Source organism: Clavispora lusitaniae, assembly GCF_014636115.1.
Source record: "Clavispora lusitaniae strain FDAARGOS_655 chromosome Unknown tig00000003_pilon, whole genome shotgun sequence".
Lineage (NCBI taxonomy): Eukaryota > Fungi > Ascomycota > Pichiomycetes > Serinales > Metschnikowiaceae > Clavispora > Clavispora lusitaniae.
Genome location: NW_027093975.1, coordinates 1290284 through 1317777, shown reverse-complemented (window position 1 = coordinate 1317777; position 27494 = coordinate 1290284). Strand labels below are relative to the sequence as shown.

General features: G+C 48.4%; 10 protein-coding genes across 10 annotated transcripts; 8 read left to right on the top strand and 2 right to left on the bottom strand. All coding sequences in view use genetic code 12, as the record gives it.

Moving 5' to 3' along the window:
• Positions 1-563: 563 nt before the first annotated feature.
• Positions 564-4715, top strand: FOB63_000613 (putative acid anhydride hydrolase; the record flags this gene model as incomplete). Its single annotated transcript, XM_002619449.2, has 1 exon — positions 564-4715. The coding sequence occupies one exon, from the start codon at positions 564-566 to the stop codon at positions 4713-4715; it is 4152 nt and encodes a 1383-aa protein (XP_002619495.2).
• Positions 4716-5280: 565 nt separating this feature from the next.
• ATO7 (Ato7p) lies at positions 5281-6045 on the top strand (the record flags this gene model as incomplete). The annotated part of the gene is made up of 1 exon (XM_002619448.1): positions 5281-6045. The coding sequence occupies one exon, from the start codon at positions 5281-5283 to the stop codon at positions 6043-6045; it is 765 nt and encodes a 254-aa protein (XP_002619494.1).
• Positions 6046-6628: 583 nt separating this feature from the next.
• On the top strand, positions 6629-6973 carry VTC1 (uncharacterized protein; the record flags this gene model as incomplete). The annotated part of the gene is made up of 1 exon (XM_002619447.1): positions 6629-6973. The coding sequence occupies one exon, from the start codon at positions 6629-6631 to the stop codon at positions 6971-6973; it is 345 nt and encodes a 114-aa protein (XP_002619493.1).
• A 1720-nt stretch (positions 6974-8693) lies between these two features.
• Positions 8694-10499, top strand: FOB63_000610 (uncharacterized protein; the record flags this gene model as incomplete). The annotated part of the gene is made up of 1 exon (XM_002619446.1): positions 8694-10499. One exon carries the CDS (start codon positions 8694-8696, stop codon positions 10497-10499), a length of 1806 nt encoding a protein of 601 aa, XP_002619492.1.
• A 1252-nt stretch (positions 10500-11751) lies between these two features.
• Positions 11752-13917, top strand: FOB63_000609 (uncharacterized protein; the record flags this gene model as incomplete). The annotated part of the gene is made up of 1 exon (XM_002619445.1): positions 11752-13917. One exon carries the CDS (start codon positions 11752-11754, stop codon positions 13915-13917), a length of 2166 nt encoding a protein of 721 aa, XP_002619491.1.
• A 753-nt stretch (positions 13918-14670) lies between these two features.
• Positions 14671-17166, top strand: SEC6 (SNARE-binding exocyst subunit; the record flags this gene model as incomplete). The annotated part of the gene is made up of 1 exon (XM_002619444.1): positions 14671-17166. The coding sequence occupies one exon, from the start codon at positions 14671-14673 to the stop codon at positions 17164-17166; it is 2496 nt and encodes an 831-aa protein (XP_002619490.1).
• A 210-nt stretch (positions 17167-17376) lies between these two features.
• Positions 17377-18285, bottom strand: FOB63_000607 (mRNA splicing protein; the record flags this gene model as incomplete). Its single annotated transcript, XM_002619443.1, has 1 exon — positions 17377-18285. One exon carries the CDS (start codon positions 18283-18285, stop codon positions 17377-17379), a length of 909 nt encoding a protein of 302 aa, XP_002619489.1.
• Positions 18286-22049: 3764 nt separating this feature from the next.
• On the top strand, positions 22050-22256 carry DAD1 (Dad1p; the record flags this gene model as incomplete). Its single annotated transcript, XM_066102487.1, has 1 exon — positions 22050-22256. The coding sequence occupies one exon, from the start codon at positions 22050-22052 to the stop codon at positions 22254-22256; it is 207 nt and encodes a 68-aa protein (XP_065958551.1).
• A 718-nt stretch (positions 22257-22974) lies between these two features.
• Positions 22975-24441, bottom strand: FOB63_000605 (uncharacterized protein; the record flags this gene model as incomplete). Its single annotated transcript, XM_002619441.2, has 1 exon — positions 22975-24441. One exon carries the CDS (start codon positions 24439-24441, stop codon positions 22975-22977), a length of 1467 nt encoding a protein of 488 aa, XP_002619487.2.
• A 1597-nt stretch (positions 24442-26038) lies between these two features.
• FOB63_000604 (uncharacterized protein) lies at positions 26039-27349 on the top strand (the record flags this gene model as incomplete). The annotated part of the gene is made up of 1 exon (XM_002619440.2): positions 26039-27349. One exon carries the CDS (start codon positions 26039-26041, stop codon positions 27347-27349), a length of 1311 nt encoding a protein of 436 aa, XP_002619486.2.
• Between the last annotated feature and the right edge of the window lie 145 nt (positions 27350-27494).

The following is a 27494-nucleotide window of genomic DNA, read 5'->3' as shown; positions in this document are numbered from 1 at the left end:
TGACGTAGGATATGTTTGACAACGATTGAAAATTTGACAAAAACAGCGTCTTTGAGGTGCGCTTACTTGATTTCTGTTTCTTTCTCCCTCAGCTTGTCAGCCGTACCGTCTTGAAGAAGTTTTGCGCATACACCTACTCAATGTGGTAGTGAGCAACGAAATTGTACCACAGCAAAAAACCAATGGCATATTCCAAACAAATGGAACTAAGTTGCACCCAATTACTACATTGCATCCAATTAAAAACAGCCAAAACGGTCTATTTTCGGAATTGGGCCAGAGAGGCATTTTTAAATTCACTCAAGTCGCAAGTCTAGTGCGCGCCCAACTCAGACACAAGCGCAAAGCTATATAAACCGATCGCCAGTAGCAGATTTCGCCACCTGTGACTATACTCCGCTTTCGCTGATACTAAAGTCTGTCTTTCTAAAGAAGAACAGGTTTGCTTTCTTGGTTCTTGGAGACGAATTCGCTTTCGCTTTCTTGGTTTTGGCTCATCTCCAAGCTTTCGCTATCAGCACAAGCTTCCACCAACTGATCGACTTTTCTCAAGACTCTGAAAGATGCCTCGGGGTCTGCACAGCTCTCCACTTAGAAGGGCCAACTCCATGGGCTCGCGTGGCTCGCGCCAAAACAGCATTCTGTCCATCGACACCGTTCTAGTTGACGACAATAACTATGAGATGTTTTCGGGCGCCACGTCGGAAATCATACCGTCGTCCATCAGTTCGTTCCACTATCCGCATCATTTTGGCTCGCGCCATGCCAGCGACGCCAGCGTGCTTAGAGAAACGTCGCCCTTGCTTTCGTCTAGCCACGAGCCTTCCAACGACTTGAACTTGCGCACCATCAGTTCCAACGCCACGTCTGCTTCGGCTGAGACCAGCGGCGGCTTCCGGTTCTTTTCGCCTGACGATATCGAAAGGGCTCCAGGTGGATCGACCCTCGAAAATCCTGAGGACCCTGTGGACTACAACACGAATTGGGACTATTCTGTGGACCGGTTTGAAGATCACGAAGAAGCACCGCCTCTCAGCACTTCTAGAACAAGCGGCTCGGCGGTTCCTTCCAAGTTTTACGAACAGAAAGGTTCTCGTCCAGCAGAGCAAGAACGGCTTCTGCGGCTGCCGTACCAACGTGCAGAGTCCGATAACGAAAGCGACGCAGAGTCGATCCTCCAAGATCGGTTTCGTCGAAGAAGCACAGATCCCGGAACGGAAGACCTGGCTCTGTCGAGTCTGGCGTCATTCCAGTCCGATGCCGAGGACGACTCCATGCAAGACTTCTGCCCTACTTCTCTCTACCAGCGGTTTTACTTGGCTGAAGAAGACATTGTCATTGGTGTGGCGGGCTACTCGAACTGCCTCTGGAAATCTGTCGCCTACTACTTGCTCTGTTTGTGCTCTTTTGGTGCCGCATACTTGGTATTCCGGTGGCTTCCCCGTTATCGCGTTAGACTCATGGGCAATCCGTGTCCTTTGGGCAAAGCAGACTGGTGTGTGGTGGAAAATGAGTTTGGTGAATTGACCATTGTGCAAGTTGGCAAAACACGCTTTGGCGAACGTCTCTCTCATTTTATGACAATAACGCAGAACCAGGAATCAGACGATCCCAGCTTGCAAGCCCAGGACACAAAAGAGGCCAATCCTGTGATCCCGTATATCCATTCCTTTGAGTACCGGTATATTCGCTTCTTCTACAACCCAGTAGAGGACATTTTCAAGACGAATTCCACTTGGTACGACATGCACTGGCTCAATGTCAAGAATCTTCGTGAGGGAACATCGCAGACGCTCTACGAGTATAGAGAAAGTATTTTTGGCAAGAACAATATTGAGATCAAAGAGAAGAGCAACCTAGGACTTTTGGCTGACGAAGTGTTGCATCCGTTTTATGTTTTCCAGATCTTCTCCATCTTCTTGTGGTTGGCCGATGACTACTACTACTATGCTGGGTGCATTTTTGTCATCTCTCTAGTTTCGGTGATGAATTCGCTTTTCGAAACTAAGGCGACAGTTCGCAGACTCAAGGAAATGAGCAAGTTCTCGTGTGATATTAGGGCGTGGAGAAACGGCTTCTGGACGCAGATTGACTCTAATGACTTAGTTCCAGGCGATGTTTTCGAAGTGGATCCTTCCATGTCCTTAGTGCCATGTGATGCCTTATTGATAAACGGAGAGTGTGTCGTCAATGAGTCCATGTTAACTGGAGAAAGTGTACCTGTTTCAAAGATTTCAGCTACCCGAGACACAGTGTCATACTTGAGCGAAAACTTCACGCACCCAGTGTTGTCCAAGTCATTCTTGTACAACGGCACAAAACTTCTCAAGATGAAAAGTTCCAACGACGAGCCGGTTTTGGCTATGGTTTTGAAGATAGGCTTCAACACGACCAAGGGATCACTTGTTCGGTCAATGTTATTCCCAAAACCAACAGGATTCAAGTTCTATGAGGACTCGTTCAAGTACATTGGATTTATGACGCTCATAGCCTGTATCGGTTTCATTTACTCCACTTATAATTTCATCCAGTTGGGGCTCGCCAAAAGAATCATGATTCTCCGTGCTTTGGACATCATCACAATTGTGGTGCCTCCAGCATTACCAGCGACTTTGACTATTGGTACAACATTTGCTGTCAACCGGTTAAAGAAGAGGAACATTTTCTGTATTGCTCCTACTCGAGTGAACGTTGGCGGAAAATTGGACATTGTGTGTTTTGACAAGACCGGAACATTAACGGAAGATGGTTTAGACATTTTGGGTGTTCATGCAGTGAAGAACGCAGAAGGTAGAAAGGAAATTGTATTTGAGGACTTGGTTGACAATGTCAAGTCATTGGCTCCGAAAACTCCGTCAGAGTCGCCTTATGGTATTCAAAGCGGTCCTCAACTTCTTGGATGCATGGCCTCGTGTCACTCATTACGACTTATAGATGATGTTCTTGTTGGAGATCCTTTAGACGTGAAGATGTTTGAATTTACCAATTGGCACTTTGCTGAGGAGTTTGGTGGCAGCTCAGTACCTATGGTCTATGAGTCTGTGGGAAAGGAGACTTATGGTTACAAGATTCTTAAGGAGTACGAATTTGTTGCTGCTTTAAGAAGAATGTCTGTTTTGGCCGATAAGGACGACAAGAGGTATGTATACACCAAAGGTGCACCAGAGGTGATGTTGGACATTTGTGACCCAGCAACAATTCCCAGCAACTTTGAGGAATTACTCCACCAGTACACCCATGGCGGATATAGGGTGATTGCATGTGCCCAGAAGTCTGTGAGCAAGAAAATCAACCACAATGGGCTCGAACGGGAGCTGGCTGAGAGCGACTTGCAGTTTTGTGGATTCATCATATTTGAGAATAAGTTGAAACCTCTGACTAAGGGTACGTTGCAGGAGCTTCGTGAAGCAGCTATAAGAACAGTAATGTGCACAGGTGACAACGTGTTAACTGCCGTGAGTGTTGGCCGTGAGTGTGGATTGATTCATTCTTCTGTGAGTCAAGTTTTCATTCCCCGTTTTGCTGGCGAAGATGAGCAAAACATCACTGGTGGAACAGGTCTTATATGGGAGGATATCCACGATGCCAACAAGCGTCTTGATTCAGTCACGTTACATTGCTTGAGCACGGACACTCGTGACATCATGGGCGAATACATTCTCGCCATCACAGGAGACATTTTCCGCTACATCTTGGCAGAGCTCCAGCAGGAGGATTTGACCCATGCCATCTTGATGCGGTGCAACATCTTTGCGCGGATGTCGCCCGATGAAAAGCATGAGTTGGTAGAGCAACTTCAGAAAATCGACTATACGGTAGGATTCTGTGGAGATGGTGCCAACGACTGCGGAGCATTGAAAGCTGCTGATGTTGGTATTTCGTTGAGTGAGGCCGAAGCATCTGTTGCCGCCCCATTCACGTCTCGGGTGTTTGAGATTTCGTGTGTGTTGGACGTGATCAAAGAGGGCCGGTCTGCTTTGGTGACGAGCTTTTCGTGCTTTAAGTACATGTCGTTGTACTCTGCGATCCAGTTCATCACCGTGACGCTTTTGTACAAGAAGGGCACCAACTTGGGCGATTTCCAGTTCTTGTACATTGACTTGGTGCTCATTTTACCCTTGGCTATTTTCATGTCGTGGTCCGGGCCCTATGCTAAACTTGTCGTGAAGCGGCCAACAGCCAATTTGGTGAGCCCGAAGGTGTTGGTTCCTCTTGTGAGCCACATTGCCGTTATTCTTGTTTTCCAGCTTTACGTGTGGTTGTCAATCAAAAAAGAACCGTGGTACATTGCACCCGAACCTTCAGACGACGATGATCACGTCAAACTGTCGGACAATACGGTGCTATTCCTCTTTACCAATTTCCAGTACATTTTACATGCGGTCGTGTTGAGCACAGGCCCTCCTTACCGGGCTCCTCTACACACCAACAAGCCATTTTTGGCCACGGTCGTATTTTGTTTGGCCCTTTCCGTTGGAATTTTCCTGATCGACTCGGAGTCTTGGTGGGGCGACTTTATGCAGTTGACCAATATGTCGCACGGCGCATACGTGATGCTACTACTTGCTGCTGCGGCCAACTTTTTCGTCGCCTCGTACGGAGAACTGGCCTTGTACAAGAAAATGGCCCAAGGCGTCAAGAAGGCGCTTTTTGGCAATCGCCACAGCAAAAAGCGCTTCAAACGCTTGGGTCGGGAAATGGTCCCAGTCGTGTAGTGTGCAGGACAATCCGTCCCCACAAAAGCATCCTAGGGTCTCGGCGGAGGGAGGAGACAGTTTCGCTTGCTCCATCAGTCCGTTTCTAGACGCTTGTCAAAGTGGATGGGTGTGTTGGTGGCAGCTTTAATTGCGGTGCTATTTCAGCCTGTTTGGGCTTGTTTCATCGTACTACCATTGAGGGTGGGTTTGCTGCGACATGGTGTCTCATCCAAGTTGTTTGCGACATGCGACATCATCGGTGCTTCTGGAACTACACCACCCCGTCTTTTGTCAGTGGCGTGTTTCACTATCTGAGCCGATGAGCCTAATTGGGATGCTTAATCTTGGCACCCCGCAAAACCATCGGAGTCCTTCTCACTCCGACACCGAGATCCCGGGGCCATCACCCGCAACCCCCACTTCCTGCAGACAGAGCCTCGTTACCTTCCCCACAAACGAATAGAGGTATATAATGATGAGCGCGCGCGAGCAAAATACGAGCAGAGAAAAAACCAGTCAGTGTTCTCAAAAAAAAGACTAAACTCATTGGAAGGAACAAAGCAAACTTATTTATACAAACCAAATGTCTAGCGAATCCATCCATTCTTTGAAAGAAACCGTGACCGACGACCATGGCACCGTTGGAAAAATCCGCACCACTGGCGATGGAGACGAATTTGTCATTCTCGGCAACCAGAAGTTCTACAAACACGAGTTGATGGAGGCCTTTGGTGGTACGTTGAACCCTGGTTTGGCGCCATACCCTGTGCATGAGTTTGCCAACCCATCGCCTCTCGGTTTGTGCGGCTTTGCCATGACTACGTTTGTCTTGTCCATGGTCAACGCTCGTGCCATGGGCATCAACGTGCCCAATATCGTTGTGGGTCTTGCATGCTTCTACGGTGGCTTTGCCCAGTTCGCCGCTGGTATCTGGGAAGGTTTGGTGGGCAACACCTTTGCTCTTTGTGCGTTGACGTCATACGGTAGTTTCTGGTTGGCGTGGGCTGCCATCCAACTCGATGCGTTTGGAATTGCTGCATCTTATAAAGGCACCGAGCAGTTGCACAATGCTGCAGCCTTCTTTTTGTTGGGATGGACGCTCTTCACGTTCATGTTGACCTTGTGCACGCTCAAGTCCACTGCTGGTTTCTGCGGCATGTTCTCGTGCTTGACCTTGACGTTCATTTTGCTCTGTGCGGGCGACTTCACCCAAAAGGTAGGTGTGACCCGTGCAGGTGGTGTTGTTGGTGTGATTACTGCGTTTTTGGCCTTTTACAATGCGTTTGCCGGTGTGGCTACGAAACTGAACTCGTACATCACGGCAAAGGCGTTCCACTTGCCACATTAAATGTGCTGTGTGTCTTTGGCCCAGTCACAGGTGGCGTGGGTCTTGTCTCTAATTGTCTCCCATATTTATCAATGTCAAGATGTGAAGTAAGTACCTTGTTCTGTATGCAGGCGTGCGGCAATCATGCGGCGTTGTAACTTGACTCTGACCGAATGTCGAACGGCTGAATGTAATGTGATGTTAACAACGATACGTTGGATGCAATGGGAATGTCTCCGCCTTGGGTCTTCCTTTTTTTTCCCTTCTTTTAGTCTTGTTCCCATCTACTATTGTTATCTTTGTTCTGTTCTCTATGCGACATGAGTGCGGCGACATGCCAAGCCTCAGACATCAGATGTAGCATCTAGAAGCAGTTGGGTATAAATAGCCACACCATTCCCAATTGACCTTTTTTTCCCACTACAAACTTTTTTCCCATACCAATTCTTCTCTTACCGGTGGAAGCCTCGTATTCCTGCTCATCGGAGTGCACGCTGTTTATTACCCACGTGTGATAGGCATAAGTGCAGGTGCACCTACTCTGATAACTTTCATTGAGGTTTTAAAAAAAAAAAAAGCCAAAGACACTACTTCTTTCCGTACCATGTCCCATAACAAGAGAATTGCATTGCCGGCCCGTGTGGAGCCCAAGGTTTTCTTTGCCAACGAGAGAACGTTCTTGTCGTGGTTGAACTTCACGGTCATTTTGGGCTCCTTGGGTGTTGGTTTGTTGAACTTCGGTGACCAGATTGGCCGTGTCAGCGCAGGCTTGTTCACATTCATTGCCATGTTGACCATGGTGTACGCTTTAGTCACATACCACTGGAGAGCCAAGGCCATTCGTTTGCGTGGTTCTGGACCTTACGACGACCGTTTTGGTCCTACCATGTTGTGCGTTTTCCTCTTGGTGGCCGTGGTGGTCAACTTTGTCTTGAGAATCCGGGCCTAGCTGTCGTTTCTCTTCTACGTGCATATTTGTCGTCCATCTAATAATACATTTCTGTCTAAGTGCTGTAGGCCATTCTAAGTGCTGATGGCCCGTCCTGTCAGTCCTGTCCTGATGTCTGCTGGTCTACCTAAGTGCTGGTCTACCTAAGTGCTGTAGCTGCGCTTGAGGTGCCTGTATCGCCGGAGGAAATAGAGTGCCTCCAATTCTGAGGTTAGTACGGTGTTTTTGGTCGTTCCTGCTTTCACATACCTTTGGTCACATATTCGCCCTTCTGGAGCGCAGACTCCATCTCTGCGGGCGTTTGCGCTGGTGTGTTTCGGAATGCCCGTTTGAGCTGTCTTGAGAACTTTTCGTATCCGCCAGATTGCGCTGGGTATTCTTTGCCCATATATAGGAGATTCTTGAAGAGCAGGCGTACTCGAGGATCCATGATAAGGTGGAAATGGGCTTTGGAGAACCAAGAAAAAATGGAAGAAGTAGATATCGGGGGAGTGAATAGGAAGAAGTGAATAGGATGTTGTAACGATGTGGAGCTGGGTCTGATGACAAGTGAGTGAGATGCAGGGAAAGTGGAGTTGAGAATCTGGTTTCACAAGTGGAGGTGTACGTAAACTTTTTATGTGATCTGGATGTGCTGGTACGTAAAGCAAGTTAAATCAGAACAGCAAGTTTAGTACGATTTCTTCTCTATGGATTTCTGGATAGAGGCGAATCTATGTTGACGTTCTCACTGAGAATCTGGAGACACAAAAGTGACCATTATGCTCCGAAGATTGGTTATTTGATCATTCTTGGATTCGCATTATGTCCAACAGTTGAGAGCATATTAATGAAGGCATACTTATTGCTCTTGAATGGAGACGTGGGCCGTCTGACTTTCTTCAGTGAAATTAGATACTTTAAAGTTCTGTACTGGCACCAGATACACTTAAAGATATTCAAACCAGCTATGCTTTCGGGTTGAAAATTGTTCTCTTTAAGCGAAGTGGACTTAAGGTATCTCGTTACCTGACTGGAACATTCGTGCTCAAGTCAAGGTTTTATCCAAACATAGTTGCGAGTTATAAAGAAGGTAGTTTCGTCAAGAAGGTGGTTTCATCGTTAAGATGTTTACATTGTAAGGAGTTTAAAAATTCACACTCGGAAGATCATTGTGACAGATATAATCATTGGCAATATTCAGGTGATAGTGGGTATGACCGAACGAGGTTCTAGACTATCTCATTAGTAGAAAATAGAAAGAAGCTAGAACTCATGCAGAAAATATCCCTACAATATATTATTTACCGTCAAAGTGTGAGTACTATGCCATTCTCAAAGAAGTGTCTCAGCCACCAGGTTAGTAGATGTAGATCAATCATCGCGATCACCACTAGATCCATGTTTAGCATCTACACCGCTAGATCCACGTTTAGCATCTACACCACAAAATGACCTTTGGTCACGGTCTAATTTAACAGAATCGAGCTTGACATTCCGTAAATTTCGACTGTTATTTCCATTACCTAAATTGAATTATAGACATACCGTCTCTAGGCATATTTATATTTCTACATACACAACGCGCCGTTTCTTTGATACCACCCACACACTTACAGAGACGTATATTTTCGTTAAGATCCGAGTGCGACATCTACATCATTAGTGACCAATCTGTTACTGTACCTATTGCTACAATTTACATTCCCCATAGCCACAGCACAACGGTATCATTGCCAACATGCCAGCCAGTCCACCTACGCCAGCCGCTGCGTTTTTGGTCCACTTTGATATGCGCCAGGGCTACCGCTTGGTGTGGTCGCGAGGCGACTTGGACCTCTCGGGAATAGAGTACAAGGCGCTTCCCTCAGGCATCCACGCCCACACAGCAACTACAGTCTACTTGACCCACGAAAGCAAGGGCCGTCTCTACTACGGGCTAGCGCGGTTTCGCCAGCTCAACGGCAACAAGTCCGGCGCGACAGATCGCAGTCTAGTGAAGATGTATGCGGTGGGGATTCTCTCGGAGCCCATTTCAGGGCCTCATTGGAAACCGGCCGAGTTTGCGTCGGGCGGCTGGGAGCACGTTCGGTCGCTCGACGTGCTGTTGCAGGCGTTTTTGAAAGACGAGAAGCCGGAGCACATGGAGCAGCTTTGGGCGTCGTTGAAGAAAGATGCCAATGCCGACATTCACAGTGAGAACCTCGACACGAAAACGGCCAAGCGTGACCACGAAACGGCTAAAGACGCCAGTAAAGACCAATCGTCTCTGCTTGGCCTCGATGGCTTAGATACCCTGGCCCATCCGACGGACCATCCGCTCGCGCAGTTGCCTGCGGCTTTATCTCTTGTGGGGCCGTTGATTTTTCCCATTTTCAAACGCAGCTTGTTGCGGCAGTCGGTGCTTGTTTTTGTGGGCGAGGCCGAGAGGGGAAACGAGGCGGCAAAGGATGAAGACAATGAACGAGAAAGAGAAAATGATCGAGAAAGCGAAAATGAAAATGAAGGAGAAGGAGGAAATGAAAGAGAAAGAGGAAATGAAAGAGAAAGCGAAAATGAAAGAGAAAGCGAAAATGAATATGAAAATGAAGGAGAAAGAGCAAATGGAGAAAGCAATGTCACTGACAATGACCAGGAGTCAGGAAGTCGCAGAGACTACGCAAAGGACGGATCGGCCTCTAGCCCTAGTTTTCGTCTAGCCACAACGTCCCATTCTCTCGCTTCCGCTTTGGTCTACCTTATCTCGCTTCTCTCTGTCGTCCCTTCAGATGTCCGCTTTGAGCCCCGGGACGACTCTCACCTTCTCTTCTCGCAACCTTTGTATTCCGTGGGACTCCACGACTTGGACACAGGCCTTTTTGGCCATCACAAGGGCTATGTGGCATGCACGGCCGACGACATTCTCCGTCAGCAACGGCAACTCTACGATCTTGCTGTCGTTTTACCGGCGACGTCTGCAGAGAGTTGCAATGCTTATACGAGCAAGAACGAGCCTGTTCGAGCAACGTTCAACGACTACGCCAAGTTCTGCCGTGTTTTTCGTCAGCTTCCTGAAAAACCAGGTGACGATGTTTCTATTCGTACGGCTACTTCTCAGACGGAACGCCTAGAACCGACATGGTGGCTCCATGATGCAACGCTGCCCATGTCTTGGAGGGAGTATGTGTGGCTGGCTTTTGCCTGGTTTGCCAGCGCAGGAAGCACAAGTCGTGAGGAGACAGACAACATGGCGTGGGAAACCCAACAGGAGACAGACGACCACCAGTACCGCCAGCAGTGGTTTCGCCAGCTAGCACATGTGGTGGGCGGGTTTCATCGGCTCACGAAAAAGTGGTTTTATGTGGTGGAAGAGATTGTGGCCGAAGCGGTGGAGGAACAGGGCGAGGGGGCTACGCTTCGGCTCACACACCAGGATGTGGTGGACATGGAGCTCGATCCCTACGCGGAGCAGGATGTACGTTTCATTGAAGAGTTTGTCCTTCTTTACTGGGGCTCCGTGGTGGACGCGGTGGAAATCGGCATTGGTTTTGAGAACATATGCTGCTAAGTTTTGAGTCTGACCTACGGCTGGTATAAGACGTGGTACAATGTATTAATGGCAACGGACTGGAATTGGACAAGCCAATGTAAGGTGAGGAGTTGGTGTTCTTGATGCGACCCGGTTACTGCGCTTGACGCGATACTAGTAACCAATGAGTATTGTACCTAGTTGTCAATTCTGAGATCCTGAGTGCCTAGCTACTTAGTTGCCTCTGATTTGTGTTACTTGGCTTGCATCCAACCATGTTTCGTTGTACTGTTAATCTTGTACTCGAATGGTTACTCGAATGGTCCGCAGAAGATCAATATCCTCCGTGGCAAGAATACTGCAACTTCCTATTTTGCTCAAAGAAAGTCATTGTGACATTTCTCAATCTGGGGCCGACCAATGTGTCTTGATACCTGACCATACGGGTGCAGGTTGGACTTTTGCACATAATCCTATGCTCTGAAAAGCCAATTTGTACTCTTTTTCCTGGTGACGCAATTTCATTTCTACGCATTTTGCATTTTACGTTTTCCATTACACTTAAGGTTTGTCTGCACATATGGCGCCGTCTTGTCATCTGACTCTGATATTCTGTTCTGTTAGCGTGCATAATCGTCGCGCACCTTGATTTTTCGGATTCCTATCCAAGAATGCGAACCACATACAGACAAAACGCGCAATTGTAAGAAAAGACTGGAAAGACGCCGACCAGCTCTGCCCTGTAGTTCTTCTCGACCGCCTCCTAGACTGTCCGCCATCTAGAGCGGCTCCTAACTGCGTGTCTGCCATTCGAAGGCGTTATTGGTCGCCGGGTAACTGTCGTGCGCGACCCAAAAACTCACCATAGTAGCCACTTGATGTTAGCGTGATCCAACTTGTCCAGCTTTGTTTTAAGCCGTTTGCATCTCGAGAAAAAAAAGCCTTCTCCGGTGCCCTGGTCCTAGTCCCATCTTAATTGCGGTTTCCCCATTTGCCCCGATCTGCCCCGGCAAATTTCCACCGCCACATTTTGGTTTCTCATATCTGAGCCCGTTTACTAGAGACCCGTCGATACTCTTTGGTATTCGTCCGTATCAATCCGATTGTCGGCATTTTCGTCCCAGCGGCCCCAATTGTATCCTGTGATACATCTACCCGCTGCCGATTTTTTTTCATTTTCTGATTTTTTTCTTTTGTTTTGTTTTCTTTAATTCCATCTTTCCGCTTTCTGTGATTGCATTCCCTTGTTTCGGGAGCTTTTTCGAATCCTCTATCGACCTCCTTACTGAAAATGAAGGGCCAAGTTTTCACCCCTGGCAAATCTCCTGCCGCTGCAGGCAACACCTCCTCAAATTCCTCGGCCGCATATCAGCAGGGCCACCGGCGCTCCAATTCTAGGCACAACACCCACCACCGCGAATCGCCAACGTCTGGTTCCCTGACCGGTGTGGGATCTGCGCAATTGGTGGACTTGGTTGCAAAATCGTGCGGCAAAACTGTTGTCGCCACCGTTTCCTCCGGCGCCCGCTACAAGGGGCTTTTGCTGTCAGTGGACATTCCTCCTTCGGGCAACGGAATGTCTGTTTCTCTCGTGGGCCCGCGGTTGGTGACACGGGCATTGCTTGATGAGAAGAGCAACAGCGACAGCGACTTGCCGGAAACGCTTCTTATCCAGGCCAAGGACTTGATTGATGTCGAGATCGTCCTTTCTCGACACGGAGACGACCAGGCGAAGAATGGCGGCGACCAAAATAAGACCGCCAGTGGCGAGAAAAAGTCAAAGCAGACCCCGCCGCCAGTGGCTGAGCCCGCTGTTCCTACTCCTCAATCACGCTTTAAGACTGACAGTGACATTTCCTCGGGATTCCATTTCCGTGAGAGAGAATTGCAGAAATGGGTTCCAGATGACAACTCAAAGGCCCTCTCCTTGGAAGACGACTCGGCTCCCTGGGACCAGTTCAAAGTCAACGAAGAGAAGTTTGGTGTCGAGTCCTCCTACGACGAGCACTTGTACACCACCAAGATCGACACTCTGGCCCACGACTATGCGCAGCGTTTAGAGCGGGCAGAAAAATTGGCTCGCGAGATTGAGGGCAATGCCAGTGGCGATCGTCATGTTTTGGAAGAGCGTGGTCTTGCCGTTGATGATTCTGGGTTGGATGAAGAAGACAAGTACTCTGGAGTGCACAACGCAGTAGACACTAGAGGACAGGAGCTTATGGCTGCGCTCCGCATTGGAAACGGCCTGAAGCCGCAATTGCCACCCTCTCATGAACAACCCATTGTCACTCACGCCGCCAAGGACGCGCCAGCAAAGCAAACAAAGCCAGAAGAAAAACCAGCACCGGAAAAACCAGCGCAGACAGGAAAGCCTGTGCATTCAGAAGCTGGGTCTTCGAGCGAAACGTCCAAATCGTCGGAAAACGGCGGATTCCGCTCGGCTCAAAGTGAGTTCAATGCGTTGCGTGAATTCAGTGCCAACTTCAAGGTGCCGCACAAGTTGCCCAACGATCTTCTCCCCATCTTAGCGAAAGACAAGGAGAAACAGGAAGAGATCTTGAAGCAGCAGAAGGCCAAGGAAAAGAAGGACTTGAAGCCGTTCAAGCTCAATCCAAAGGCAGCCTCGTTCACGCCTAACAAAGCGACGTCGCCCGTTCCTCCAAAGGCTAGCTTCAAGTCTCCAGGCACTGCTTCCCCACGCATGAACACACTGCGGCCCTACGGCCCCGGTTCGTCAGGCTCGGCTACTACCAAGCGCCACCACCAGATCAGCGCAGCAGACTTTTTCGGCGGAGCTGATAAAGTGCCTACTGCCGAGGGTCAAAAGGAGAAGATCTCCCGCATGCGCCAATCGTTCCTGTTGTTCACGCACGCCAAACAGCAAGCTCAAAAGACAGAAGAGAATGCCGGCAAGGAGACTGTCAAGGGCCCTGTGTTGCAGAAGCCGTTCTACACCCCGCCTACATGGGACTCCACGGTGGACGAAACGTACGAGGAACTTCTTGCCTCGCAGACGCTGAAGAGCAACCGTGCTCCGATGATGGCGCCTGTGCCAGGCATGCCGTACCTTGGCAATCCGCTCATGATGCCTGCTGGTGGACCACAGTTGGCCGCAGGCGGCTTCCCGGGCCCTGCGGTGGCATCCAAATACCCGGTGTCGCCTCAGATGCAGAGCCCTGCCACCATGGCCGCTCAGTTTCAGCAGCAGCAGCAATTGCAGGCGATGCTCTATCAGCAGTTCCAAGGTGGTGGGCCTCCGGGCCAGCCACACCTTATGTATGCGCCGCCCGACTCTCAGTTTATACCTCCAGGGTTCATGATTCCTGGATTTGCTAATCCAGGCAGCCCCGTCAACGCTGCTGCGGGCTTTACACCAGGACATAACAACTACAACGGGCATCCGCACCATAATAGGCGCTACAATGGGCAAGGGAAGCGTGGCAATCACCATTCGTGAAGTGGGGACGGAAGAAAAAGGAAATACTAATGCAGTATTGTTGAGCGGTATTGTACATCGGAGAGTGAGAGTACGAGATTGAGAGGAGAGAATCCAGACCTTGTAGTGACATTTTTATAGGAGTCTCGTGTGCATTTTAACACCTGCAAGTGGCGATGCCTGATCCGCATTAGCTATAAGGTGTTGGTGTTAAAGTGACACGAGCGATAGTTACCGGCTGGATCCAATAAATACTTTGAAGCATTTTAGGAGTAGTTACGTCAAGTCAAGGAACGAGGTGATGGTGAATTGGTTTAAATGGTGGAATTATCCAGTATTCTGTCTTTTCCCTACTTTTTCCTTGGCCCTACTAGTCAACAAACGTACATTTTATAATTTGAATTGATCATTCATTATGTCGTAGTTTATTTCAGTCAAATTCACGATTTCAATTATAAACATTCGGAAATTCATTTCTCTTGTTATACCGTGGATTCGCATCTATATTATCGGTATGTGCGTATTTATGTCTTATGTCCTAAAAGTGCCAGATCGCTGCGAATTGCAAATATACCCGTACGGAAGAAAAACACCAAATCAAGTATATGATCAATAAAGATCTTTCTGCTTCCAACTTCGATTAATAATGAAGAAAATCTGGTATTCAAGGAAATTTGGTTTCCCGTTCGGCGAATCAATCGGTCTTTCCGTCCATTTCCAGCATACTACTACACGCTCACATGTGCAGGCGCACATTCAACCAACTACACCAACATGAGCGAAGCCGCCTTGTCGAGAATCTCCAATCTCATCAAGGTCGAAGATGATTTGGCGAAAATCGACACGCTCCGGCAACAATTCATCAAAGAACGCAGCTCCATAGATGCCAAGTTGAATGCCACAACGCAACAGCAGATCGAGTCGATCATTTCCAACTTGGAGAAGTTGAATGTTTCTGCGCAGAAACTCACGGAAATAAAGTCCAACATCGACAAGATTGACATTGTGTACTCGGAATCCATCACCCAGGTGAAAGAATATGACACGTTGCGTTCAGTCACTGGCGTGTACCAGCGGATGATGCAAGTGCAGAACTTGTATAACGATACGGCAAACTTCCGAAGCTACTTGGACCATATCCGCAGCATCATCGACTCGGAGTTGGCCTTGGTTAGCGAGGATATCAGCTACCCAGCGGAAAGTCTCCAGCGGATCCACTTCCATGTGACGCAGGCCCGGAACTTTCTGGAGTATTTGGAAACGGAGTCACAACGCCTTTCGGACGACACCCAGTCGCTTGTGAACAAAATCGTCCAGCCGGTGAAGCAGATAGCGCGCCGTTTCGATGAACTATTGAAGGAAGTGATCATCAGTGTGACCGAAGCCGTGAAGGAGGGAAACACAGGACTAGTGGCCAACTTGGTGCAGATCATCGAGTATGAGGCCGCTGAAGACGCAAAAGCAGTATTGGTCAACAGTCTCGATCTCGTTTCCACTCTGCGGGATGTGCTTGACTACTCTAAATTCCGGGCCAAACCTCGTAACTACATGAAATTCTTCTACACCAAGCTTGACGAGAGCATCGCCGAAACTTTCAACAAATGTGTGGACCACTTTTCGCAGGACCAGATGCTCGTGTATGACAATCTCGACTGGCTCGAGGACGAGCTAGTTTTCGTTGTCCATACTTTGGCTCCGCTTTTCCCCGCACTGTGGGCCGTCGGTGATTTCATCCAAGGTTCCTACTACGACTTGTTGCACAAATTCACCATGGGGTTGATCAATACAAACCCTCCGGCGGAAGACTTGATGCGCATCTTGGCTTACGACTCGCACTATAGTACATTTGTGGGATCGCTTCAAGTGGCCACGGGAAAGAATGCCAAGGAGCAGCGGTCCATTTTGGGCGATGAGCTCAAGAGTTCTGTGCTTGATGACTACTTGGGCGTCATTGTGATCAAAATGAACGAGTGGAACGAGAATTTGATGAAGCAAGAGGCAACCGCTTTTGTGGCCAGAACGGAACCTCCAGATGTCTATGCATATACTCAATCCGTGGACGAATTGGATGAATTCGAGCATGTGGTCACTGTGGTGAAAATGAACGATGTATATGTTCTTCCCGATTTCAAGACCTCGTTGAGCATGTTGAAAGAACAGGCTGATGTGGCCGCCGATTCGGGCTACGGGAAAGTTCTTGTCGGGGTGATCGAAAACTGGTCCAAGCGCTACCTTGAGCGTATCCAGATGTTTCAGAGGTTGGTGATTGAGGAATTAGAAAAGTACATGTCTGTTTACAGCAACGAGCGGTCTTTGATCAAGGAGTCCAAAATTAAACGCTTCTTGAAGAAGTCGAACAACAGCCAGCCAGAATTCGATGTGGAAAATATGACCGCAGAGGAACTTGCTCAAATTTCTCTGCCTGGCCTTGTGGAATACTTGACTGCCCTCTGCAATACGTATGAGATAAATCTGGACCGCCTACTCGAAAAGTTCTTACCCAGCTACCTTGCAAAAGTGCACTCGTCATACCAGGAAAGAATTCAGCGGGCTTTTGAAGAAACTATCTCCCCTTCGACAGAATTGAATGCATGTGTGGTTCGTTCGTTGAAAGATATTATTCTCAATGACTTGTATCCAGCATTATCTGTCGTTTTCACGAAACAATGGTACGAAGGAGATAGAACGCAAACATCAGGGGATCCAATCATGGCGGAGTCTATTGTGGAGACATTGGTGGAGTATTTGGAAGACTTACGCAGCTTCGCTTCGTTTGAAATCTTCAGTCTTACTTTTAACATTGTGCTAGATGAGTTTATTTGTGTTTACCTTCAAATTGGCTTTCAAAACATTTTACACGGAGACGGCAAGAAAATTGATCCAAAGGCGACAAAGAAGTCAAAATCTTTCAGTGAGGCTATCAACAGAGACATAAGCATTTTCTACGATGGGTTGGACCCTCTTCTTTCGAGAAAAGATGCAATGACACTTTTGAAAAGCTTGACTGCTTTGGAGATGTTGACGACTTTGGCTACCATGGACGATCCATTTGAAAACATCCCGCAAATGTGGGAGCAGGACATTCTTGAGACATACTATGACTGTTCCGTGGAATACGTTCGGGGCGCTCTTCTTTGCCGAAAGGATATCGACAACAAGATGGTGCCGGCTCTTATGGACAAATTGACCGCAATTAAAAAACACTATCACTCTACAGTTGACCCGCCACAGATCCCAGTGGTGACCCTCAACAATTTTGCATTTGCATAGACTCAATAAAAGTATGACGAAACTAGTAGCCTTAGTAATAGCTACATAAAATGTACGAATAGTGAGGCCCTTCGACATGACGATTAATTGTAAGACAAAGCATTTCATAAATGCCAGCACCGGTAATTAAAAGGAACTACAGTTATCGAAATTAACTTCAATTATATCTTCTAATTAGTATGACTAAGCACTCTCATGCCTGAATGACTATTATTCTTCATCAGAAGACGAGTATCCTGCAAGTGCCAGCACTGCAAGAGATGGTTTCCCTGTTGTTTGCGTCTTCGACTCCTTCACTTCGTCTTTCTTTTCGATTATGGCACTTTTCACCTCGTCAACTGGCTTGCGCTTGGGTTTTTTCACTGTAATCACACCAGAAACGCTCGCAGGCATTGGCCGCTTTTCTCGTGTACTAAAAATGACTTTCGCCTTCTCGAGATCTTCGTCATTGTCCTCGATGGCCTTCTCCTTAGCCAAGGCTTGGGAAACTTGGGCATGGACAACGTTTGTCACGTGATCGACACCACCCGATTGCTGGAGTCGAGCCGATTTAGCTTGCAAGTAGGCCAAATGGTCATGTATTTCCTGTTCCCGCTGCTGGTCCGCGAGCTTATCCTCCAAGGACTCCAAAACGTCCTTTTCGCCCTGATCCTTGGCTTGCCAGAACGGGTTGTTTTTCCTTTTCGCCTTTTGTTCCTGGAACCGCTTGTTCTCTGTCTCCTCACGTTCGAGCCTTTCGAAGATCTCATCCTCCGTTTCCAAAGGCTTGATTTTTTCTTGCGGCGCTAGCGACTCATAGTTGCGGACTCCTCCTTCGACAGGCGCAAAGCCAGCCGACTTTGGGTCGGTCCGAAACACAATCCCATTGTTACAGCGCGGGCACTTGATGTGAAAGCGGATGATCTTGATGCCCATGTATTTTTCTGGGGTGATTTCCTTTCGAGCATTGAATTTGCGTCTGGAGGCAATGTACTCGTTGCACTGGAGACATTTCATCGAGAACGGAAGCATCAAACGCACCTTCTCCGCATTGGGATTTGTGTTTTTGCGCTTCTTCGGCACCTGGGACGGATCCCAGTCGGGCGGATAATATTTGTTGATGGCCTTACGTTCGGACATGGCTAAGATGGAAATGTACGCCTGGATGTATGCAGAATGCTCATCGGAGGCTACATGGAGAAGGCGCACTAAAGTGGATCATAGAAGGACGGCATAGGAGGAAGATGAAGAAAGAGGAAAGAAGAGGAAAGAGGAAAGAGGAAGAAGAGGAAGGAGGAAAGAAGAGGAAAGAGGAAAGAAGAGGAAAGAGGAGGGAGAAAAAGGAAGAGGAGGAAAGTCCCATTTCGTTTTGTGTAGCATCTGATCAAGTCTCTTGTCATGGACCTTGAGAAGTAGCAAAACCACTTGCGGCTAAACCACCTACGAGTCTAAATTCCGTAATTCCGTAATTCCGTCCGCGATGCTTGTGACCAACATCGAATATGGAAATGCTGTTTTGCCTGAACTCTTTTGAAGAAATGTGGCCCAAATGTGGCCTAGAAAATTGGCAGACGTGCGAACTTGTCTCTCAAGCCAATAAGTACCATTCACCAATAAGTAGGACTCAGTAGGCAGGAGTCACCAATAAGAGACAGAAACTTTATCGAGGAACACATGTGCTCATGACTCAGAAATGGACTGATCAAAACGCAAAACCGCAATTTACTTCATGCACCCCTGGTGCTTCGCTTAGAAAGTATGCGCAATATGCTTTCCCCTTAAAACCTTGCTCACAAAGACAAAGTCTAAGGTCTCCATCGGAAATAGTACCGTAGAAGTAGTCTAAGGGCCCCTGCCTTGTGTCCCTGCTAAAGGTTAGAAGACATCTCAGCCATATTATAATTGGCACCTACCAAATCAAGACATTTCGATGGCCATTCCCAAACAGAAGGCTCGAAGAGGCAAGAAAAGTACAATACCCGTGCTTATTGCCATGCCGGAATCTCCCGAATAGGAACCCAATTCTAACCAGGTTGCTTCGTCTCAGGGACATATTGGTCCATCGCATTACGAGAACAGGTGCAGTCTACAATAAAAACGCGCAAGTCCTTTTCTTTCCTCTGTGAGTGGCCAGAGCCAACACTGTGCATTAACCCAGGTGGGAGGTACGGGTCTCTCCCAGGCACCATTCTGGCTTTGAAACAGGACCAAAGCATACTGGCCCGCAGGAGGGGACAGGTGTTGCGTGTTCACGCCTGGCGACACTCCTGGCCGGCCCGGTGGCCACGACGCTGGAAAGCGGAGAAGTTTGTTTGCAGTTAGGGTTTTTCGCACGTGATCCGCATCACGCGGTCCTGCGGAAAAGCGGCCACGCTCGAGCACCAAAATGTTCCTTTTCGGTGACGGCGTGCGCCTACAAATACATGTCAGGCAAACTGGCGCAGCACAAGTAGCAGGAAAATTGCCAGCAAAAAGATGACAAAGCAGGAGAGAACTGGCCTCGAGGCCGAGAAAAAAACAAAAAAGCAAAAGCAAAAAACAACAACAAAAAAAAAAACAAGAAACTAAATAAACAAATCGTCCATTGTTGTTTCGCTCCGAACCGCATTCAGTAGTCAGATGAAGAAATAAGAATATGCCGTCCGCAATGTTGTGTGACGTTCGTCTCCGAAGTGCGCGGAGTGGGAAAGTGGAGGCATAAAAAAAATTTTCGGGCACGACGTTAGGCACACAAGCGTGCGGGAATTTTTTTTTCCCTCACCAATGTACAAGCGTGGTGAGGTGTAGTGCCACTTATAAAACCAATCGGCTGGCATGGGATTTTTTTTGGTCCTTGTTTCTTCTTAGTGAATCCGATTTTTCTTTCTTTGATTCCCTGCTATTTTGCAGCTTGTGCTTTATTGCGTGTGCTGTTGGTATCATTGCCTCAGTTCGGACTAGAACTCCAAAGTTGAGCCACGTTAAGGAATACTTAACCACCCCCCCAAAAAAATACAGACTACTAAGCCTGTAACAAGCGCCTGATCCAGCTCTTGTTTTTTATACCTTTTTTTCTGCTTCTTACTGTGTTTGTGACAAGTGCCATCATGGCTTACTAACTGCGCCAAGTCAGTTTGAATCACAGAAACCCCACCCAGAAAGAAGAAAAAAGTTTGCGAGTCATGAGTCTATTCAAGAGAAAGTCGTCTTCGGCTTCTTCGTTGTCGTCTCTTTCGACGCTAGGATCGAGACTGTCGCAAAAAAACCTGTTTTGCAACTTTGACGAGAAAAAGGATTACGTTCGCCGGTGTAATGTCAAGCACGCCTCTTCCGAGAGGAGTACGCCATGCGCTATTTCGTTTTGCTTGGGCAAGAAATACTGAGCGCGGACGAAAATCAAAAATTGCAGTAACGACTGAATGACCAGAGGGAAGGAAAAATAATAGTGCGCCTTGCGCCTTAGCCCCGGTATGTAATATATGTATGTGGAAACACGTCGGTTGGTTTAAACGGAGTAGATTGGAAAGCAAAACAAGATTACAGAATAGAACAGAAGACAGAAGAAGGCAGAACAGAAGACAGAAAGAAGACAGAACAGACGGACGGCAGAACAGAAGATAGAAAGAACAGGCGGAAGACAGAAAACGACTCACAATGCATCAGTAGGCAAAGATGAGATGTAGCAGAACGTAAAAGTAGAAAATACTGGAAAGATTGAACAAACAGACGCGAATTGATCAAATAAAGTGGTAGATCAGTATATCAGAGAAAGTTACAGGTCCAAAACGAACGTATGTTGAGGTGAACATACGAACGTATCGGAACGAAGAATGTTCAAGCGAACGTAGAGTCAAAGTCTCATGGAAGGAAACTGCAACTGAACTGTCGCTAGATCGCTCTTCCAGGTGAGAGAGTACAACCACACTAGGGACGGATCCGGCATGGTCGCTCAATGTAAAATACCTGGAGGAATAATGAAGAGAAAATTTTTGTGGATGCTGGTCGCGCCCATATATACTTGTGGTGTACGGGTGTGGTGCTGGGACTACAACTGGTATGGGCCAAACAAGCCATAAATCTGTCAGATTGATCGTGAGAAGCTTGTAGTTGAGAAGAATACTTGAATTCTTACCGAATCATGGAATACGCTAGAGTTCTTTGCCTTGGAACGGATGGGTTGGTGGATATGTATGCAGGAAAGTATCACATCGAGACTGTTCATACACATTGCCCATTTTCGGTCATAGCAATTGTTTTCAGTTACTAGAAATGGTGAAGTGTGCTCGTATTGGTACATCGTCTAAATTCATGCATTAGCAAATAAATCCTTCCGAGGAAGACTAGAATACATGTTGCGTCATCACAATAAGTCCATAGCCGTAATATTATGGAAGCGAAGTTGCATCATCAGCAGCCAGAATGCTCAATTATGAAAGTAGTCGTCATCCTACCTGAACTTAGACAATAGCTCATCTCATAATGACTTAAAATCTGGAAAGAAAAACTTAAATGGCCTAACCTTACATGAAATTTTGCACGTTCCTGTTATGATGTTCTAAAGTAACCTCCGGGCTTAAAACAAATCCAAGTCATGGAACACTAGGACTTGATTAAACTTACTGAGTTCTGTTCCTGTTTGGATCAGCAACAAATGCGTATCTAAACAAGTGTCAGGTTTGATCAAGCTCAACTGAGATTTCAAGTAGGCTGTATCTGACATTAGTCAAAGCTTGAAGCTCAAGATACATCGTCCGCTCAAAAAGTGTTCTGAAGATTATTATCAATGATTCGTCTGTGTATATGGGCTGGAATCATTGATTGAACGTCAAGACAGTAGAATAATCCTTACATGTATCGCATCATAGAATAATTTACTGATTCCTGAACATTATGCGATTTGCCTGATCGCGAACCACCACAACAACATGTCCAGCTTCGAAAAGCAGAGAGATCAGCTTGTACAGGAGATCACCACTGCGTTGGATGGTGTTGTTCGGAATCTCGATGTCTTGAATAGAACATTGCACGAGTCTGTGGAAGTGGGTAAGGAGTTCAATCACGTGGGCCGTCTCTGGAGCAACTTCTACCATGAAAAGCCGGCGGAACAAGAGAAGCCCAAGGAAGACGCTTAGTCGGCCAAGATATCGGCGGTGGGGCCATCGAAATACATTTTCCCGTGCGAGTCAATAGGAGAAATGGTCAGTGGTCGTCTATGGGAGTTGTGAATCAGCACATTTGGATGAACTCGGGAAGCTATGATGTAGGCTGATTCTATTAATACCCGAATCGATGTTTTATCTGGTCACTTATTAATGTTAGTTTTAGGTTCATTCATATTTAATTTAATGGGTACTTTTATAATAGGTGGTTTCATACCAATGGCTGGAGTTATAGCTATCGTAGACGATCAACACTTGAGATAGAATTCATCGCAGCTTGTTTCCCTATGACTAATCAAGTATAATCAATGCATCATCAGTTAATACCTCTCATCAATACACCTCCTACCAATACACCTCCTACCAATATCAAGTAGCATCGGGAGAAATTACACGGACAGTAGAGCTTGCATCCATGTGATTGTCAGCCTCTGAGATCATACATTAACGTCATCAAAGGCACCACTAGTAGACATTTCTTCAGTAGAAATAGAACACTATATTAGTAGACATTTCTTCAGTAGAAATACACTATATTAGTAGACATTTCTTCAATAGAACTAGAACACTATATTAGTAGACATTTCTTCAGTAGAAATACACTATATTAGTAGACATTTCTTTCAGCAAAACAAGAGACGCTCTACAATTTTCATTGTCTCTTCCCTCTCTCGATCTACCGCTGCCTCGGCTATCCCATAATGTACAAGCAACCGTCGCTGCCCCAGCGCGCCTGAACTGGAAGCGTGTAGAAACCTTCTTCGTCGGGCGCGAGCGTGTTTTCGCCCACGCGCTCCAAAAACTGCTTCGCCTTGCCCATGTTGTAGCCGCGCGCGCAGAGAGTTCCGGGCGACGCGCCGTCATAGTGCACCAACTTAAGCTCGTCCGACTGAGCCACCGCCCCAAAGCCACGAACACGTAGATCGGGCCTTTTGCGCACATCGTACACATCCGAAACCACAATGGGTCCTGCGGCAACAAAGTAGCCCCACTCTTGAACAACACGCGTTCCAAGAGCCAAGCAAGCAGCCCTGGTGTCGAAATACTGCGCCGTGTCCACCGAATGGTGAACATACAAGAGACGCACCAGCGGGTGGGGCCGCGGGCCGGCATGGGCCAAGCGAAGCCGCGACAACGAAACACGGCGGTGGAGCGCGCCAAGTTTCTGCGGCAACAGCGCGGGCGCCGCCTCTTGCAAAAGCGCGCGCGCCTTGGGGGCAGACATCAGGAGGACGGTCGGGCGCCAGTCCCAACAGTCGCTCGATGCCTGCGCCAAGAAAAGCTCGCTCTGCGACACGAACGCCGCCAACGCCTTGACCAACCCATTGACCGTAGACTCAACCGAAGTGGTATCTTGGACAATGGCCACTCTGTCGTTTGCGCCTAGCATCTGCGCCGGCGGCAAATGTTTGATGCAGCTGGCCACGGCCGCGACAAGGTTGCCCTGGGTGAATGCCGTGGAGACTGCGCCGCGCGCCCGCAGTGCTGAGACGCGGAGGGCGATGCCGCGGTCTTTTTCGGGCGCGTAGACGTTTTCGAAACGGTCGGAGGGGCGCGCGTCGCGCAAAAGCTCGCGAACGGCGCCGTTTCTTGCGCCAGAAAACACACACCCGTCGAAGAATACACACCCACTCTTGTCCAGGCCCTCTTTTTCATTTTCATTTTCTTCTCTTTCATTTTCTTCTCTTTCTTCTTCTTCTTTCTCCCCTACGTGCACTGTGACGCGCTCCACAAAACACGCCAACACCACCGCCAAAACGTGTGGGTCGGCAACGAAAAGCTCGCGCGGAATACGCAACTCGCTCGCGCCCCGAAGCCTGCGCGCCAAAACCGCAACGTGCCCGTTCAACTGGGCGAGCAAAATGGTTTCGCGCCCAACGCAAACACGGCGGTCAGGCCGCTCGCGCAAAACCCGCAACGCAATTTCCCAAACATCACACAAGTTGCCGTTGCGAAGCTTGTACAGTTCATAGCGAAGGTCGAGCCCGACCCGAAGACCGGAGTAGTCGAGTTTGGTCGACTTGTACACGGCCAGCTCTTTTGGGCGGCGCGTAGAGTCCACCACGCTTTGCTGCTCGAGATACTCGGGCGGCACGTCGCGCGTAAGATCAAGATACTTGATGTATCCTAGCAAGGCAAGTGCAAGAAGCCACAACATGAGCCAGGTGGGGATGGGCAGGGAGTCTGTTGACCAAAGTATAGAGTTGAAACGAAAGGTGCGCGATGGACCTTTACTAGGCGCGCAAACGATCGTATAGCTTTGCACGTCTCATGACCACCGAAGACTCAGGCGCAGCCTGGGTCTGAGCTGTAGAAGCCGCCTGTAATTGATCGCTCGCCGGGCGAAGCCTGGTGTTGTATCGCCAAAATTGGCGCCTGTAATTGTATTTGCATCGCCTGAATTTTGTATTTTTTCCCTTCTGTTCGCCCGAATCCTTTGTCTTTCCTCCTCTCGCCTGAATGACCAACTTGTATTTTTGCATCTTTCGCCTGGATTGACGCCTTCTATTTGCACTCTCGCCTGAATTTTGCATTAGTTTGCATTGGGAACCATTTGGATGTCATGTTCCGTATTCCAGATGTCATATTCCGGATCCCAATCGACGTGAAGGCGCTTTCTCATGAGTTTACTGATTTTCATTTTATACGCATCTTCCGGTGCTGGTAAGTATCATATGAGGAGAATGTACTAATGAAAATCTTCCACAAGTGAAGAAGCAGACATTTTCTGGTTATTGTAAATTGGTCATAGATTCATCGCTTTTTATGGAATTCCTAGTAGCATGGATGTTCAAGGGATAGTTGTAGTATGGTCATACGTCCACTTGACATGGGCTTTGGATGAAGTCTGGTGGCTCTGGAAGACAAGAATTTAACTTTCTGTGCATCCTGAATGCTCTCATACCTCTTCGAACAAAGATCTGTTCGGCTGTTCTGCATCGTTGTAGAAGGTTTAGTTCTATATTATTAGAGCCAGATTCTCCTTCCAAGCAGCATCGGAGTGACCTGCTGACAAAAAGAATGTAAAAGAGTTCAATGCTTTGTAGGCTATGAACAAACAATTAGTTTCAGCATGGATTTAAATAGCAAAGAAAGGAGTAAACGGGTCGTTGCACTATAAGTTGAAAAAATCGGTAGATCAAAACTTATCAAGAGGTATTTACAGAACCTAAAGGACCGAATGATTAGTTGAAAACTTCTGACTAGAACGCTTCGACTTTCAATGAACTGCGAGTCTCTTGATAAGTGGCCATAGCAGTAACTAAGAAAAGTTCTAGCAACACTTGACTACGATTTTTGGCTCTTACCGCAAGTCTGCACTTTGTCGATCGAAATTGTTCTGTGAAATTCTTCTGTGAAATTCTTCTGTGAAATTCTTCTGTATTCTTTTGTCGATGTTTGAGCTTTGTAAATGTTTGAGCTTTGTGATGTTTGATTTGTGAATCTCACTTGTTAGCCAAAACTGTCCACGTATATCTGCGCGACGCTAATCGCCTGTCCGATTAGACTCCTGCACCAGACCAAAGACCACTTTACAAAGCTAACGCCAAAGTCTACTCCACACCTCTCAAATCTTCAATACTACCAAATCTGTCATAAATCCACTTCAAATCTCAGCATCAGCACCCAAGATCAACAAAAAAGCCCTTCCTTCGTCCCGCCTCTGAACCTCTCTTTCCTCAGTCGTGCGCGCCCAAGTGGTCTATTAGTCGCACATCTACGAGTCGCACCTCACCAGTCTCAGTCTCTTCTTCATGCCCAAGCTCCGTCCGTCGCACAAGCTTCTTGCCCTTTTGGCAGCGCTCTGGCTCGTGTTGTTCACCTACCACGAACACATTGTGCCGCGCACGACGGCCGCCCGGTGCCAGTGGGCGCCTGTGGAACCGGCACAAACAAATGTTCTTCTTGTGGCCGACCCACAACTTATCGACAACCACACGTACGTGGGGCGGAACGAGCTTCTCCTCGGCTTGTCCAAGCACACGGTGGACGTGTACATCAAGCAGAACTACCGAGCGCTCGTGGAGCAGCTCAAGCCGGACCGGATTTTCTTTTTGGGCGACTATCTCGACAATGGGCGGCTGCTGCTGGATGTTTACTACGAGCGCGAGTTTGCGCGGTTTGAGGCCATTTTCGCGCGCTGGCCCCAGTACAAGCGCGGCCACACGTGGTTCACGGACGTGCCGGGCAACCACGACGTTGGCTTTGGCGACGGCGTGCGCGCCGAGGCCCAGGCGCGTTTTGCAGCCCACTTTGGCTCGCCCAACGCCGTGCACTTGGTCAACGGCGTGCAGTTTGTGCTGCTCGACACCCCGAGCTACTCGCTGCAGTCGGGCGAAGTGCGCCGCGCGCTGCACGACCTTGTGTCGCTGCTCATGGACACGAAAACAGACCACCCGCGCGTTTTGCTCTCGCACGTGCCGCTCTACCGCGACACAGCAGCGCTCCCGTGCGGCCCGCTCCGCGAAAGCGCGCGCTTCGACCAGGGCCGCGGCTACCAGTACCAGCTGGCGTTGGACCCGTTGGTGCTGGCAGAGCTTTTGGGGAAATTGCAGCCACAGCTTGTATTCCTGGGCGACGACCACGACTACTGCGACGTGCAGCACGTGGGGCTGGCCCGCGAGGTCACCGTCAAGTCCATCTCCATGGCCATGGGCATTCGCTATCCCGCCGTGCAGCTCTTGTCCTACGTGGCCCACGGCTCCGACCTCAGCTACGACACTCACATGTGCTATCTCCCACCGCCATACCGTGACATTGTCGCCTACGTCACCATGGCCGTGGCCTCGGCCGTGACACTAGCGGTGTGGCTGGCGATCCAGCGCAAGCCCCACCGCAGCCGCGACGCTCTGGACACGGCGCAGAAGGTGTCGGCGTTTTTGGAAGGCGCCGAAACCGGCGAACCCGTTCCTCAGTATACGGTGACGGTGCCGCGCTGGGCGCAAATGTGGTATGGCATATGCTCATTTTGCCGCCGCTGGCACGTCGGAGCGTTTTTCCGGCACGCTGCAATCCTTGGTGCAGCTGCTGTGGCAATGTACTTGGTGCTGGTGTGGTTGGTGTGAAGCACCATCCTGCAGAGACAGCGTTGAAGCAACGTTTGTGTTTCGCATCTACCTTAGGTGTGCGCAATGGGAAAATGCAGGAAAGATAAGATAAGGCTGTTCCAAGTCGGAACGCCATAAATGAAAGCGGCAGAAAAAATGTGAA